This window comes from Lissotriton vulgaris, chromosome 10, assembly GCF_964263255.1.
Source record: "Lissotriton vulgaris chromosome 10, aLisVul1.2, whole genome shotgun sequence".
NCBI lineage: Eukaryota > Metazoa > Chordata > Amphibia > Caudata > Salamandridae > Lissotriton > Lissotriton vulgaris.
This window is the reverse complement of record NC_141698.1, coordinates 446,923,164-446,938,060: the sequence shown is the minus strand read 5'-3', so window position 1 is coordinate 446,938,060 and position 14,897 is coordinate 446,923,164. Positions and strand designations below refer to the sequence as shown.

The 14,897-nt window shown below is 44.5% G+C and overlaps 1 protein-coding gene across 1 annotated transcript in view; it reads right to left on the bottom strand.

Annotated features, from left to right (window-relative positions):
• RNPS1 (RNA binding protein with serine rich domain 1) overlaps positions 1-14,897 on the bottom strand; it is a 170,817-nt gene that overhangs the window by 75,553 nt on the left and 80,367 nt on the right. Inside the window, exons 3-4 of the mRNA XM_086941298.1 lie at positions 3,812-4,000; positions 2,823-2,925 (exon numbers count right to left, since the gene is read on the bottom strand). Coding sequence (XP_086797424.1) covers positions 2,823-2,925; positions 3,812-4,000 — 292 coding nt within the window. The remainder of the gene's footprint in view (positions 1-2,822; positions 2,926-3,811; positions 4,001-14,897) is intronic.

The following is a 14,897-nucleotide window of genomic DNA, read 5'->3' as shown; positions in this document are numbered from 1 at the left end:
ATCCTGGAAGAGTTCCTCGTCCCCGGCATCGAAGATGTTTTCAGGCGCTGGTGTCGACCGCTGGGCCGACTGCCTTGCCGCGCGTCGAAGTTTAATAGTCTTTTTTGAGCGGAACCTTGAGCAGGCGAAACATTTTGACTCGTCGTGGTCGGGGGACAAACCGGTATTGCACACTGGGTGTACATCCAAGTTGGAATATTTGGAATTACAAACGGGGCACCGCTTAAACGGGGTCCGTTCCATCGTCGATGTAGTCTGGGCCTGAGTTGTCGAGAGAATCTTCTTTCGATGCCGATCGAAGAACCGAAAGGACCAGGCACCGAACGATACAATACCGACGCTAAGAAGGCCTTTTGGCCTTAGGAATAGAAAGATTAGAAGTTATTTAACTGGAGTTAAGATTAGACATCCAAACCCAATGGCGGAAAAAAACAATCTGGGGATGGAGAGGATGCCCATGAGCACTGTAGTCCAGGGGAGGAGCCACCTATCTTGTGATACTTCGAAGACTCTTCCAGGACAACAATGTGCAATCATCCGGACCCAACACTAGGCGGCGATCTATGCACAGATATGAATTCAGCAGCCCTCATGCCTCGAACACAAACTTACAAGGGAGACTCCTCCTTGGCGAAATGGTCTATTGCCGTCCTTGGCGTACCTGCCGGGGTTTCAGGGCTGGGATGCAATTGGAATATCAGCCCTGGGGCACATTGTCAGGGGCACGACCCTCAAGTCATTCCAGGAACTTCGCGAGGTATACGATATGCCCCAGACCCAGTTGTTTAGATACCTACAGCTTAGACACGCCATTGCACCCTCTCTTAGGGGCCTAGACTCCCTACCGGAATTCAGCCCGCTGGAGGCCAAAGTATTCATGGGAGATTTAGAAAGTAAAAAGATATCCAGTATTTATCAAACACTGGTGACGCATTGCTCCACTTCCCTAAATGACCTACGGAACAAATGGGAGGGAGATGTTGGTCCCTTTGAGGAGGAGGACTGGAGGGAAGCACTTAAAGCTCCGAGAGGAGCTGCCATTGCGGTACGTCTACGATTCATTCAGTTCAAGTACCTCCACAGGGCCTACTACACGAGGGAACGACTGTGGAAAGCGGGCCTGATTGGGTCTCCGGATTGTTTGAGATGCAGCAGGGATGTGGGCACCTTTTTCCATATTGTGTGGTCGTGTGCTGGACTGCAGAGGTTCTGGTCTGGAGTGTGGGACTGCCTGTCTGAGGTGCTGGGCTGGGAGCTCCCGTGTTCGCCACAGTTGGGTCTCCTCCATGTCATGGAACAGGTTGGTGGGAACATCTATAAACGACATTTGCTTTTGTTGGGCCTAATTGTGGCCAAGAGAGACATTGCCCGTGCCTGGAAGGACCCTAGAGCCCCTCTGGTGGGAGTGTGGAAAAGGGGATTAGACTTTTACATGGGATTGGAACGCCCGATTTTCGTGGCCAGGGGCTGCCCCCGGAAACATTATAAAATTTGGAAGCGATGGGCAGATTATCGTGGACTGTGGCTGGAACCGCCACCGCCTGCTCAGCCTGTGGAGGGACACCTGGATGATGGGCCCGGGCCATGAGCCATACACACTGTACGCTTCTTACTGTGTCTGTATTTGAAATATGTTTTTCAACGCTGTGCAAGGGGGGGGGGGGCCTTAGTTGCATCTTTTCCTCCTGAAATGTTGATTGCATTGCTTTACTGTTATTACTATTCTGATGCTCACAGCTCCTCCGGTTCTCGGGGTGCTGTGCTTGTTATGCAATTTATCAACACCAAAATAAAATGTTCTGAAAAAAAAAAGTGTTTAAATGCAGCAAGATTTCCTGTTCTCTGCAGAACTCCAGAAGTCCACTCCAATCACACTCATATGCCACAGCAACAACTTGGATAACTGGTCTGTGTGGAATGAGTGCAACCCATGGGACCCCTAATAGGCTAATGCAGATCAGGTCAATTGCAAAGATCTGAAATTGGTAAGGTGTTTCAGGAAAGGGGGAGTGAGGAAAATGCGATAATCTGTATTATGGTAGAATGCCAGAGAGAATCTCACTTGTCATGCCATGGCAGTGTAGGATAGGAAAGTTTTGTGAGGGTCTTAACACTCTTTAGCAGGTCCGTGGTTCCTCTAATGTTTTGGTGGGCGGAAAGTGGTGCTTATCGATCAAACAGGTAGTAGACACTTAGGACCTCACAAAGGTCTGTTTGTAGTATAGGGGTGAAGGGGTGAAGCACATGTTTAGAAAGATAGCTAGCTAAACCAGAGAAAACTGTTCACTCATCTATGTTCCTAAGACATGGCACCAGAAGAATGTAGCATAGGAGGCCCGTTACTAACAACAGTGGAACTGTAGATGAGATACAGTGTAGTTGCCGTGTGTGGGATATACTCCTTTTTTGCTCCTCCCACTTTAATATTTTGCCATTTTGCTTCAGCAGGTTCCAATGTCAAAAAAGCAAAAATCTAATACTGTGGTTTCTTTGGTCCAACTATGTACATGGAGACAAACATTTTGGGGAAAGCTACAGGGTTGTCACAAATACTCTCTGTACATGGAGTCTTGCCAGAATGTCCCAACACAGCTGCTACAAAAGCTTGCTTTAAGGGCAGTGCAACATGTGTGAAAATATGAAAGACCAAGAGGGGATAAATGTTCATAGATTCAAGACTGAAGAACGTAAGATACTGTATGACTGTAACTGAATCTTGTTATGCTTTTATTGTTTTAGAAAATAATACAAATATTTATATTAAAAAAAAGAAAAAGACTGAAGAAAGAAAGGACATAGAGGGCATCAAGAATCTTTCATACCTTTGTCACATTTCTAGTCAATCTCCCGATGTATACTTTAGTTGGTCGAGGGCTTGGACTACGCCTTTTCCGTTCCTTTTCATCTCTCTTGGGTTGCTTCGATCTGTGTGAAAGGAGCAAATGCAGTGTGATCATCCTTCTTGAATAACCATTTTCTCCCCGAGGAGAAATTGCTGAACACCAGGCCAACTATTCCATATGGGACGGCCTATATTGGGGTACTGCAACTGAGGTGAAAGACGACATTACAAAGCACACCTTAGGTAGCCAGCCAGTCAAAAAACTGTTGTCGCAAATGCTGGATGCTTGGTGTGTGTCCCTCACCATACAGAAGGTGCAACACTGACAACAATGTGAATTACTCCACAAACTCCCATGCTTTGGAGAACACCAGCATAGTTTGTGTGTCCCAACAGCAAACCAATTCCCAGACAACCTGGAGGAGCACAGTGCCACATCACGCTGGGATTATAGAAAACTCACCCACAGGACAACCCTTCATCTAGTAGATCTTCATAAACCGAACACCTGCATCACAGCAACAGTATTCTTAGGAGAAGGCCCCTGTTCTCATCAGCTGCACAACGTCTCAAAGTTTTCTAGTTGGCTTAGTGCATGCCACCTCAACAATACTATTGCAGTTAACCTGACAAACTGAATCCCACCACCAATATACATATCATCTTGTCTACAGAAATGTACTTAAATCTATCCAGGTGACATTTGTAAATGTAATAGGGTTCACTAATATGCTCCAAGATTACCCACAGCTATTCAAAATGATTTAAACAAACAAAGCACACAAAAAACACACCAATACACCATCACTAAACCACTGAGTCCAGTTCACAACAATCTGAGGACTGTAAGTGCACCAAGATTTCAAAAGTGATTTGAAACAACACAAATGATGGCGCTCCACTACACAAATGTACTCAACATGACATTACTTCTGCCCGACCATTATTACCTCACCCATCATTACTTACTTAGAACGGGAACGCCTTCTGTTGTCATGCCGTCGCCGAGATGGACTTGGAGACGCTGATGAGCTACTGGAACTGGAAGAGCGAGAGGAGCTTGAGCTGCCAGATCTGCTTGAGGCAGAGGAAGAGCTGGAGCCGCTACTTGAGCCAGAACTGGAGCCAGAGCTGGAACTGGAAGAAGAGCTGGAGCGGCTTATGGAAGAGAAAGAAGAATCAGGTCATGGCTATAAATGTTGAACAAGTACGTATCAGAATGTATTCTGCGTAAAATCATTCCTGAATAGACAGACAATATGAACTAGATGTGTGACAATTACAATAAATAAAACATGCAAGATGAACTAATACCAGCTAAAGTTGGAGAAATTGAGGGGCCTTGTTGAAGATAGGAGCCAAAGTCAAGCGTAGGTTCAAGCAGGGATTTATTTCTGGAAGTTATCTCCGATACAAACACCCACAACCAGCGCCATCCAGTCGTGAGGAAGCCAATGTCCAAAGTGACGTTCGAGGAATCCTCGCAACTGAAGGTCTGGATTCCACAATTATAGCAGAGATCTCTCGTGCTTGCAAGCACGAGAGAACAAAGTGTATAATATGCATATAACATCTTCCCCACTAAGAAGGGAAACAATGAAAACATACAAAAGAAAACATAAGCAATAGCAATGAGCAAACAAAAGAATTAGTAAAGTAAAGCAAAATTATTCTAAAACATAGTCTCTCAAAAATCCCACCCTCGTCGCCAAATATGTTGAAGATAGGAGCCAAAGTCAAGCGTAGGTTCAAGCAGGGATTTATTTCTGGAAGTTATCTCCGATACAAACACCCACAACCAGCGCCATCCAGTCGTGAGGAAGCCAACGTCCAAAGTGACGTTCGAGGAATCCTCGAAACTGAAGGTCTGGATTCCAGAATTATAGCAGAGATCTCTTGTGCTTGCAAGCACGAGAGAACAAAGTGTATAATATGCATATAACAGGCCTCTACAAGCTGTAAAGGCATAGGTGCTGGAAGTAGGTGTGCAGTAGGTTCTGCAACACCCTCAAAATAACAGTGCTTGAGTTCAGAAGGTAAACAAGCAATAAAGATGCCTGCAAATTCTGTTTTTCTAGCTGTGCTTTCAAAAACAGAGCTCAAAAGTCACAATATTTTATCTGAAAATATGCTGCTTACTCTTTTACCTTGGGGATTGGTGTTTACTTTTATTTGACTGCAAGTGAGGATTTTGTTAAGTAAAATACTGACAATCTTACTGGGGTACAATATGCATGAAAGTAAAGGCTGTAGAACGTCCTTGTTTTCTAACACGAAACATTTAAATGCTTGTAAATTAAGTGAATACATATTTCAAAATATACCAGCAGTTAGAAAGCACAAATGGAGCACATTTTGTTTTAATTCTGAAGTGTGATGGAAACAAAGATATTAATAGGATCAAACCAAGTAATTGTATTTTATCTGTATTTATATAGCTCTTACTACCCCCGATGAGGCATAGAAGAACTTTACGCTGGATAGCAGACTACTCCGGATTCCCAGGTTGGTGGTTAAATGATTGGTTATTGTAATTATGCATGTGCTCAAGAAAGAACGCTGCATTTACTCGTTTCTTTGTGATAAGTTACATTAATACTAGTTAGGTGTGATCATTAGCGGGGGCTATGTTGTTTAAGTCAAATTGTTGGTGAGTGTAGTGGTAGGAAACTTGTGCACATCGCACAGTGCGTCGTGCGATGGGCACGCGATCTTATTCTTAATGATTTACTGTGCGATTGTTTGAAATGTATCACCCGTGCACGTTGTGGCTGTTCGATGGAAGTCTCTAACATTGTGGTCAGTCACAGTTCGGGTTTACCATTGAGCAGACTGTTGTAAGTAATCTGGATAAAATGACAAGGTGTAGCCAAGAGGTCTTATCATGTAGAGGTTTATTTGATGTCCAAGTTAGGTCCAGGAAAGTCCATAGTAGGGCTCAATAGTATAGCTTAGTTGGTAAAGGGAATCCCACCAGGAGCTAGAAGACCGCTGCTCAGCCCACTCTCTCCAACTGTCATTCTCCCCCACAAGCAAGCACTCTCGCACATTCCAATCACACTGTCATCTGGCATTCTAACATTCTACACACACAACTCATTCATCCTTGCTGAGCAGCTGTCTGAGAGAATGTATTAAGATAAATTAGATCACAACACATCCTCTTCCCTTAGAGACAACAAACAATAGTGATTGCAATAATGCAGCAAAACCAAGATAATTGATGAACAAGGTACATAGTGCATTATACATCAAAAGATATAGATGAAAATTCAAATGCAGCAAAAGCTAAGGGAGAATTTGCAAAGCTTAAAGTACAGAAGGCAAGATAGATGAAAATTCAAATGCAGCAAAAGCTAAGGGAGAATTAGCACAGCTTAGAGTACAGAATGCCAGAAAGCACAGCATGAGAAAAAACAGCATGCAGGATAGCACATCACTTCTCCTCTCGTAGGGAAAAACAAATGAACATGTGCAAAAATAAACTTTCCAGCAACTAGTACAAGCATCGGGTGGAGTTCACCGCTGGAAATAAACTACTTAAATGATTCACGAAGTTTGTGGATTCAGTTCTTCTACATTTGGCGACAACTGGGATCTGGCTCCACCCATACCCACGCATGAATTTATCATCGGATTATCATCGCTAAAGAAGGACGTACCTGTCTCTCTTTCTCCCTTTGATTCCAATTTGGAGAACATCCGGGTAGGACTTTCAGTACGTATTCACCTACTGAATGAGGTACGTCGAATAATTTTAATCCTAAAGCGCGATTGCTCAATTTTTAAACACACATTCGTGAGGATTGGCCATTAAATTTATGTATGACTGTTATCCTATTACGATTGGCTATCCTACTGCATGTGACTGTTTTTGCTCGTGACCTTCTTGATAGGATCACTTGTTCTGCTGTTCCCATTGGTTGGAGAACTTTGACCGGCATATCACAGAACATTTGTTGAGTGATGATTGAGATGTCAAATTGGTTTTGACACCAGCGCGTTGCCACAGCGATGCGCACGCTTTAAAAAGCTTCGTAATTATTTATTGCATCAGCGCATTGCCACAGCGACGCGCACGCTTTCAGGAGCTTCGAGGGTATTATTTGCACCAGCGTGTTGCCACAGCGACGCACACGCTCTCAGTAGCCTCGAAATGTTTATTTATATCAGCGCGTTCCTACAGCGACTCGCACGCTTTTGTGGCGGCATTTAAGTTGCTTATGTATCAGCTCATCAGATTGTCCTCTGCGTGTCATTTCAGCAACATGCACACTCAAATTTAATTGGTTCTAAGACTATTTTCAACACACAGTTCATTGCAAGTTTTAAATTAAAATTGGTATTGTTGTTTTATTGCCACATCAGCATACTTACAAGGTGATTTTCCTTTATTTAGTTATTTCATTTGATTATTCCACATAGTTTTATTTTCACTGAGGGTCTTGTGCCATTTATTACATTATGGCTAATTTACAAATTCAGCAAATCACACAACCCCCTCTTTTCTTAAGTAAACCTGGGAGTCCCGAAATAATTTGGAAGGAGTGGTTTGCTTTATTTGAGAATCACCTTGTTGCTATAGATGCTCTGGCTTACTCTCCTGAGCGTAAATTTGCAATCCTTTTTGGTTGCCTTGGTCAAGCTGCACAAAGAATTTTTAAAAGTGTTCGATCTATTCCTTCACCGGCATCTCAAGGCGGTGACCGTCAGTGGAATGTTTATCTTGAGGCAGAGGCTCGTTTGAGGAAACAATTCATAGAAGAGCCGAACATTATGTTGGAGAGGCATAATTTTTATGCAAGGAAGCACAGAGAGGATGAAAAGGTCGAAGAGAACATTTCCGCTGTTAGAGTTTTAGCAACTACATGTGACTTTGGTCCCTTATGCGACAACTATATCAGGGATAAATTTGTTTTTAGTTGTTCTCCACGTAAGATCAAAGAAAGGATTTTAGGTTGTAAAAATCCTTCCTTGGACGAAGTGATTGACCTTTCCTTAAGCATTGAACGTTCTACACTTACGAGTAAGGTGATGGCTGATGCTTCAAAAAGTGGAACTAACTCAGTTAATGTTGTTGATGCATGCCAAGACAGTTCCATTTGCTCTGTAAATGTTAAAAATAAGAATGTGAAATTTGTTCAAAAGAAACTATCTACTTTTTGTTATAGATGCGGGTCCAAGAACCACATTGGGAACTTTCAAGGGTGTCCTGCCATCAACAGGCGTTGTCTCATTAGTAAACAAGCATTTGCAATGCAATGGTCTCGGCATCATTAAAGGTAGAGCTATTGGCATTGCTCATGACATTTTTTTTCTTTAAATCAAAAATAAATGGGCATTGTCATTAACATTGCCAATACACAGCACTCTGCACTCAACAGCACACTTGCTCTGCGCACTCACCACTCTGCGCACTCACCACTCTGCGCACTCACCACTCTGCGCACCCACCACTCTGCGCACCCACCACTCTGCGCACCCACCACTCTGCGCACCCACCACTCTGCGCACCCACCACTCTGCGCACCCACCACTCTGCGCACCCACCACTCTGCGCACCCACCACTCTGCGCACTCTGCACTCTGTGCACTCTGCACTCTGCACTCTGCACTCACCACTCTGCACTCACCACTCTGCACTCACCACTCTGCACTCACCACTCTGCACTCACCACTCTGCACTCACCACTCTGCACTCACCACTCTGCACTCACCACTCTGCACTCACCACTTATCCACCGTTCCCCTCGCCCCCCACCCACCCCCTCAATTAACTGCGCATGTTGCATACAAACTGCACAGAGCAGACGTACTTTTTCGTCGGGCCAAATGCTTCCATTGTAGCTATGAGTTCGACTTCAGCATGATTGCAAAACGCTAAAATAAGTATAAATTGAAGTGTGCAGAGGTCCTGAGGCACTATGGGTGGGGTGTCGAGCACAGCAGGCCCGGGGGCGGATCTAGTCCAAACTTTAAACATAAAAGGCCACTCGCACAACAGGTTGGTTGTATGTGCCTTAAGTGGACAGCGTTAAAATGCAGCCTGCATCCCGCTCTCCTGGGCTTGTGTTGGACACGCCACAAAGGGTCACGGCTATGTGAATATTCGCCATGCCTTTCCCACGCTCAACGCCGTTTTAAATTCACCCCTAAACTAACTGGCACACGTGGTGCAGAACGTGGGAAAACACAGAAGCCCTTGTTTCACATGGACAAAAGCATTAAATGTGCTGGAGAAATACCTTAACGCATTTTAATGTGACGCAAAATGCTCAAGGGTTTTAAAGAAAAAAAATCCCGATAAGTTTTTAAAGAGAAATTCCCAATAGGCCATACGTTTTCCATGAATTAATATAGTTAGTAAATGTCTAAAATAAATTATTGTGGCTGCAATGTTTAAATTTTTTTTTTGGTGTGGGGGCAGATAAGTGAAAGCCTTGCTTAAGCCCAACCTGTTTGCAGTTTTCTTGCGCGGCCGCCCCGGAAGTCAGGCACGGTCGCCTGTGACGGGGGCGGGGCCACGTTCACACCGGAAGAGGAGGCAGGCGGAGTCGTAGCGTCTCGCGGCCCGGGGCTCCTGTGAGCGGTGTAGAGCCCCGGGGCCGCGCCAGCAGGAGGTTGGGCGCCGCGTGCTGAGGTAAGGTAGGTGCACGTGTGTGTATGCTCGTGTGTGTGTGTGTGTGTATGTATGTGTGCGACGGTGACGGCGGGGGGGCCTCGGTGCAGGGGGAGGGGGGGCCTCGGTGCACTTGTGTGTGTGCGCGCGTGTGTGTATGAGTCAGGGGTGGTGTCTCTGTATGTATGTATGTGCGTGCGTGCATGGGCGCGTGTGTGTGTATGCGCATGCGTGTGTGGTGCTTGCGCTTCCCAGGAGACAGCGCCTGGCCACAGCGCGCGTTCCAGTTACAAATCGCCTGGAAGGATGTGCGTGGCCAGGACTGTCTCCTGGGAATGATAGTCGCTGACAAAAGATCTCGGCGGAGACGCGCTTCCGCGCGTTGACGCCGAGACCTAAAAAGTGGGACATTTCCAAGGGGTTTGTAGGAATGTAAGGAAAACGCCTACGGTAAATTGTGTCGATTCTGATATTGATTATTGTAGCAATGCCTTCAACAACAGTCGTCACCTTAGATTGTAATGGTGAAATTAATGACATAAAAGGTCCATTATGTTCTGCAATAATTGACGGTATTCCCTTACAGGTAATGGCAGACTCCTGTTCCCCATTCACTACTTTAAGAGATTCTACTTTTTATGATTTATGGAAAAAGGAAGGTTGACCTGTTGCAATCGGACGTAAACCCTAAGGCCTTTGGGGAAAAAACATCAACATGATTGGTTATTTTATCACAAACACATCAGTGCACATCCTTGTTTAGTCTCTATTATCCAATAGGCAATCTGCCTTGTTAATCCAAAAGTCTCGTGTTGCCGTACAACCACTATTCTTTCAGTCCACAATAGAAACGCACAGTATCCGATAATCCACAATTTTCTTTATTAGTTCTTTCTCTTGTCACAGCTGACGCGCGTTTCGCCCTACGCAGGCTTTTTCAAGGCAAGAAACTTTTCAATTGAGCAGCATGTGTTCTAAAAGCAGTCTAAAAACAGGTTGGCATTATACCTCCAAGCCTTTCGTTTTCTTAGAGACGCATGTGGTTAATCTGGTTCCATCCACATGTAATATATTATTGTGTCCTCACAACGGTTGGAGCCTTGATAAGTCCCATCGTCATGCCGCGTGCGCTACTGCCGAAGAGATTGCGTCGTTCCGCGTATTCCTTCTTTGGATGAGCAAGTTAGGAAATTGATTGATTCTTGTCCGGAGTGTCTAGTCTCTGATAAACATTGGCATACTATGAAGGTTCCTTTATGCCCAACTGTGTTTCCACAATCGGCTTGGGAAAAAAATTGGTATTGATTTTTCTGGGCCGTATTAGATTCTAGATCAGGAGTGCAAGTATGCTATTTTATTGGTCGACTATTATTCAAAATGTATGTATCATGAGTTTGTTAAAACACCCGATTCTGATTCTACGATCTCATTCTTGAAAAGAGTTTTTAAAGTGGAAGGTGCACCTAGGGTAATAGTTACTGATAATGGCACACATTTTATTTCGGATAAAATGAGGAAGTTTCTTAGCGATTTGGACATTAAACAACTGAAAGTTGCTTTGTATTCCCCGTCGTCTAATGGTTTGGTAGAAAGGGGAAATAAAGTGATTAAGGAGGGCGTACAAACTGCGTTAGCATGCAAATTTAATGTGAGCGATTTCATCAGGGACAAAGTGTGGCATTATAACACTTCCCCACACTGTACAACAGGCGTCTCTCCTACTTTAATAAGAAACTGAGGTTCTCATTCTAATTTGTTTCCTTCTTGGCTTCGGGATTTATCTGGGGGTAAGAAGATTGATCTGGGTGCTATTCGCAAGAAAGTAAATGACAAGCGCATGCAAATGAAAAACAATTTTGACATGAAAACGAATTCCGTTCATGTAGATATTTTTGTGGGAGACTGGGTTTTGATTAAGATGCCCGATAGAGTTAGAAAAGGGGAGTCGAAGTTCTTTGAACCCTTACAGGTCCTTAAAGGAATTTGGAGGTGGTCTATGTCTCAATAGTGTGGGCGTCTGCCCATGTTGTGGGGGGTTTCTATTCTTCGTAGGTGTGGTCATCTGTGTGGGAGTTTGCAGTAGGAAATCAGAGTACCCGGAGATATCTCAGGCACGTAATTTCCATAAACTCCGAAGACAGGAATTCGATGATGGTGCCCCATGTTTTATCGAATCTAGGTAGTGTGTGGGAAAGGCCTGTCATCATCTTCTCCATGCCGACTACCTCCCAAATCTTATGTAGCCAGTCCAGTTCAGTTGGGACCTCCTTTGTTCTCCACTGAGACAACAGCACTTGCTTAGCAGCATCCAACGCTAAAGTGATCACTCTTCCCCGGCATGACTTGAGGGTATTAACAGAACTGGGGAGTCCTAGTAGGGTGTATCTTGGAAACCTGGGTATATCTGTGTGGTAAATGGTGTTGATGTCTTGCATAACTGAGTCTCAGTAGGCCTGTATCTTCGGACACGGCCAGAGAATGGGTGAGAGCGTGCCAGGTTGTCCACATTGGCGTCAGCGTAGGTCATCCCCACCAGGTTTCCATCGTGCAATTCTGACTCGGGTAAGTACCAGTAAGGCGCTATTTTTAGTAACATTTCTTTTCCAGCAGTGCTACAGGAGGAGGCCTATAAAAGGGGTCAGAGGCGACATGGAGGTTGAGAGCCGCAAGGTTCATGCAACCCGTCCCATACCCCAAGGGTAGCCCTCAGTACCTGTGAAACAAACCCCAACCAGCCACCCCATATCCCCCACACCCAGACTGGCCGGCTGGTTTAGTGATGCAACATTTAATATGCAATTGAATAGCATACTTTTATGATTTTAAATAATCGAATTAAGTGGATATTGACTTTGACTTGATGCAACACTGATGGCAGTACCACACGCTGAACATGTTCCAGCATCACTGCAGATATGCTGGAGTGGATGGGATGAGCGTGCTTAAGATCATTGGACATAAAGTAGGAAAGCAAAATACGACATGGACAAGTTTTTTTAAAAAGCATTCTCAAGGGTAGTCCGGGTGGGAGCAAATAATAAACTCCCACAGAAGGGGGGCAACATAATAGGGGTTGGACCCACTTCAAGGAGGGGACCCATTGGTCCCGACCTGTACCTACCTGTAACGCCCCTACATTTAGTATTTAGAGGCAACCCTGAAGTGTGCCTCCTCAGAAAAGGAGAGAAGAAAGACAAAGAAACCATGCTGAACTAAAAAGAGGACAGCCACTAACTTGGCCCCAGCCCTACCGGCCAGTCCCCACCTCGAACCTGCTCCAGCGAAATCTCTGTGCGAGTAGCGCTTTACTCTCGGATAAAGCCTTACTGCTCGTGCACACCTCCACAAATAGACAGTAAGGTATGATCTACATTTACCTCTGCCTACCTTTACTCTGCACACCATACCTTAATTTGGTATAGTATATACAGAGCCAGCCTCAAGAGGTTCCCTTACCCAGCTTCGAGGGCATTTTTTCTCTCTCTGAAATGACGATCGGCACGCGTCACCTGAGACAACGAACCGTGATTAACCCCATCCAGATGTGAGATCAGGACAGGTTCTCTGCTTGGAGAAGCCTCACAACGTGTAATTGCATAACACCGTAGTCACGTGGATCCTCGCTTCCAGGAAACCACATGGACATCCCCAGGTCCCAAAACCTTGCTATCACCTGCCTAGCCCCCCAAGGTTCCATATTGTTTCCTTTCATTTTCAACCTCTACTTGGAGCTCCTTGGGACTTTACTCACAGAAAATATCAAGAGTCACTAATATGCTGATAATACACAACTCTCCCTGAAAGTCTCCTCTCCTTCCGACAGTCAACGCCTAAAATTGTTTGCACCTCGTCCATACCTGGATGTACAGAACCTGCCTGAAGCTAAACCAAACCAAGACAGAAATCCTTTTATTTGCCAAGAACCAACACTAATAGTACAAACCAGACAGACCATGACAAGTCTGAACACCAATTCCCCTTGGACTTCAACCTCACACATAAGAAACGTACTGCCAACTTACCAGCAGCCCTGCTTATCTTGCGAACATGCTCACTATCTCTAGAGGCTCTCTGCACACTCACAGCAAGGACATCATCACGCAGCAGACTAAGAAGCATACAGGAAGAAAAATCAAGGCTCTAGGACATTTGCATCTATTCACACAGAATCAAAATAGTATTGCAGAATACATAAGATCCACCCCAACGCTGCTTCAATTTAAGAAAATGCGGGAGACATCTCTTCAAGAACACTACATCATAAAGAATTAACAATCCAATCACCAAGCTCTCTCCTGTCACTCACTGGCTGGCTGTACGAGTGACTTGGAACCTGTACAGCATCCCTCTGACTTTTCGGATCAGTTTGGGTTACACAAATACCACACAGGTACATAAAACGGATTTGACCATAAACATGCATTGCTTTTAAAAAGTGGACCAGAATTTCACCAACTGGTTACGCAGATGGTAAATTAACAACTCTACCACATCTCACCTTCGCTGCTCAAAATTAACTGCATTGATTTAATTTAGTGTATTAAAGCTAGATTGGTGCAAACACTCGATGATTCATCAGCTATTTAGCTAACTTCCTTCCTTTTGAAATGCATTCTCCTAGAAACGGTCGTTTGTATTTCGTTCTGTGCTGTTGGTCAGTTCTGTATCTCTCAACCAAATTATGTGCAGGGCCCCAGAAAAATCACCCTGCCAACAACTGTGTTTGGAGAAGAGGTCATCACAATTTGGCAGAAAAGTTTACTGCATAGTTGCTTTCGTAATTACTGCTGTGAGCCCAATTTTAAGGCTGAACATTAAAAGACATCTGCTCAAGTGTTTACAGAATCTCCTTTTGACCTGTGCATTGTTTATTCAGTATATTCTTACGTTGCTATGATCACACAGTTGCTTCTTCATTTGAGCGCAGTTTATTGCTCTTCTCAGTTTCTCATGTATGGACCCAGCCACTAACATAATCACGCGTCCAGCTCCAGCGCGGATAAGCTGGTCTTAAATAAGCAGTGGCCTAGTGGCGTACGGCCAGTTTTCCTGTTTCGGTTTCATATCAAAAACAAGCATTTATAATGCAATGATCTCGGCATTATTAAAGGTAGAGCTATTGGCATTGCTTATGACTTTTTTTTAACATAAATAAATAGTATTGTCATTTACAATGGCAATAGGTGAGCATTAGAGATTATTTGCGGGCACAGAGCCATACAGAAAGCCACCGACACCCACACAGAGAGCCACCTCCCCTCCCCCCCACACACACACAGAGCCACCCACCCACACACAGAGCCCTACTCAAATAAACTAATTTAAACTATTTTTCCAAGTTGCTCTCCATATACGCCTGAGGCAAGTGTCTAAAAGTCACACAACAAATGTTCTGATGCGGAGAAACATCACCACTGTCACTGCTCCTTCGCAGCC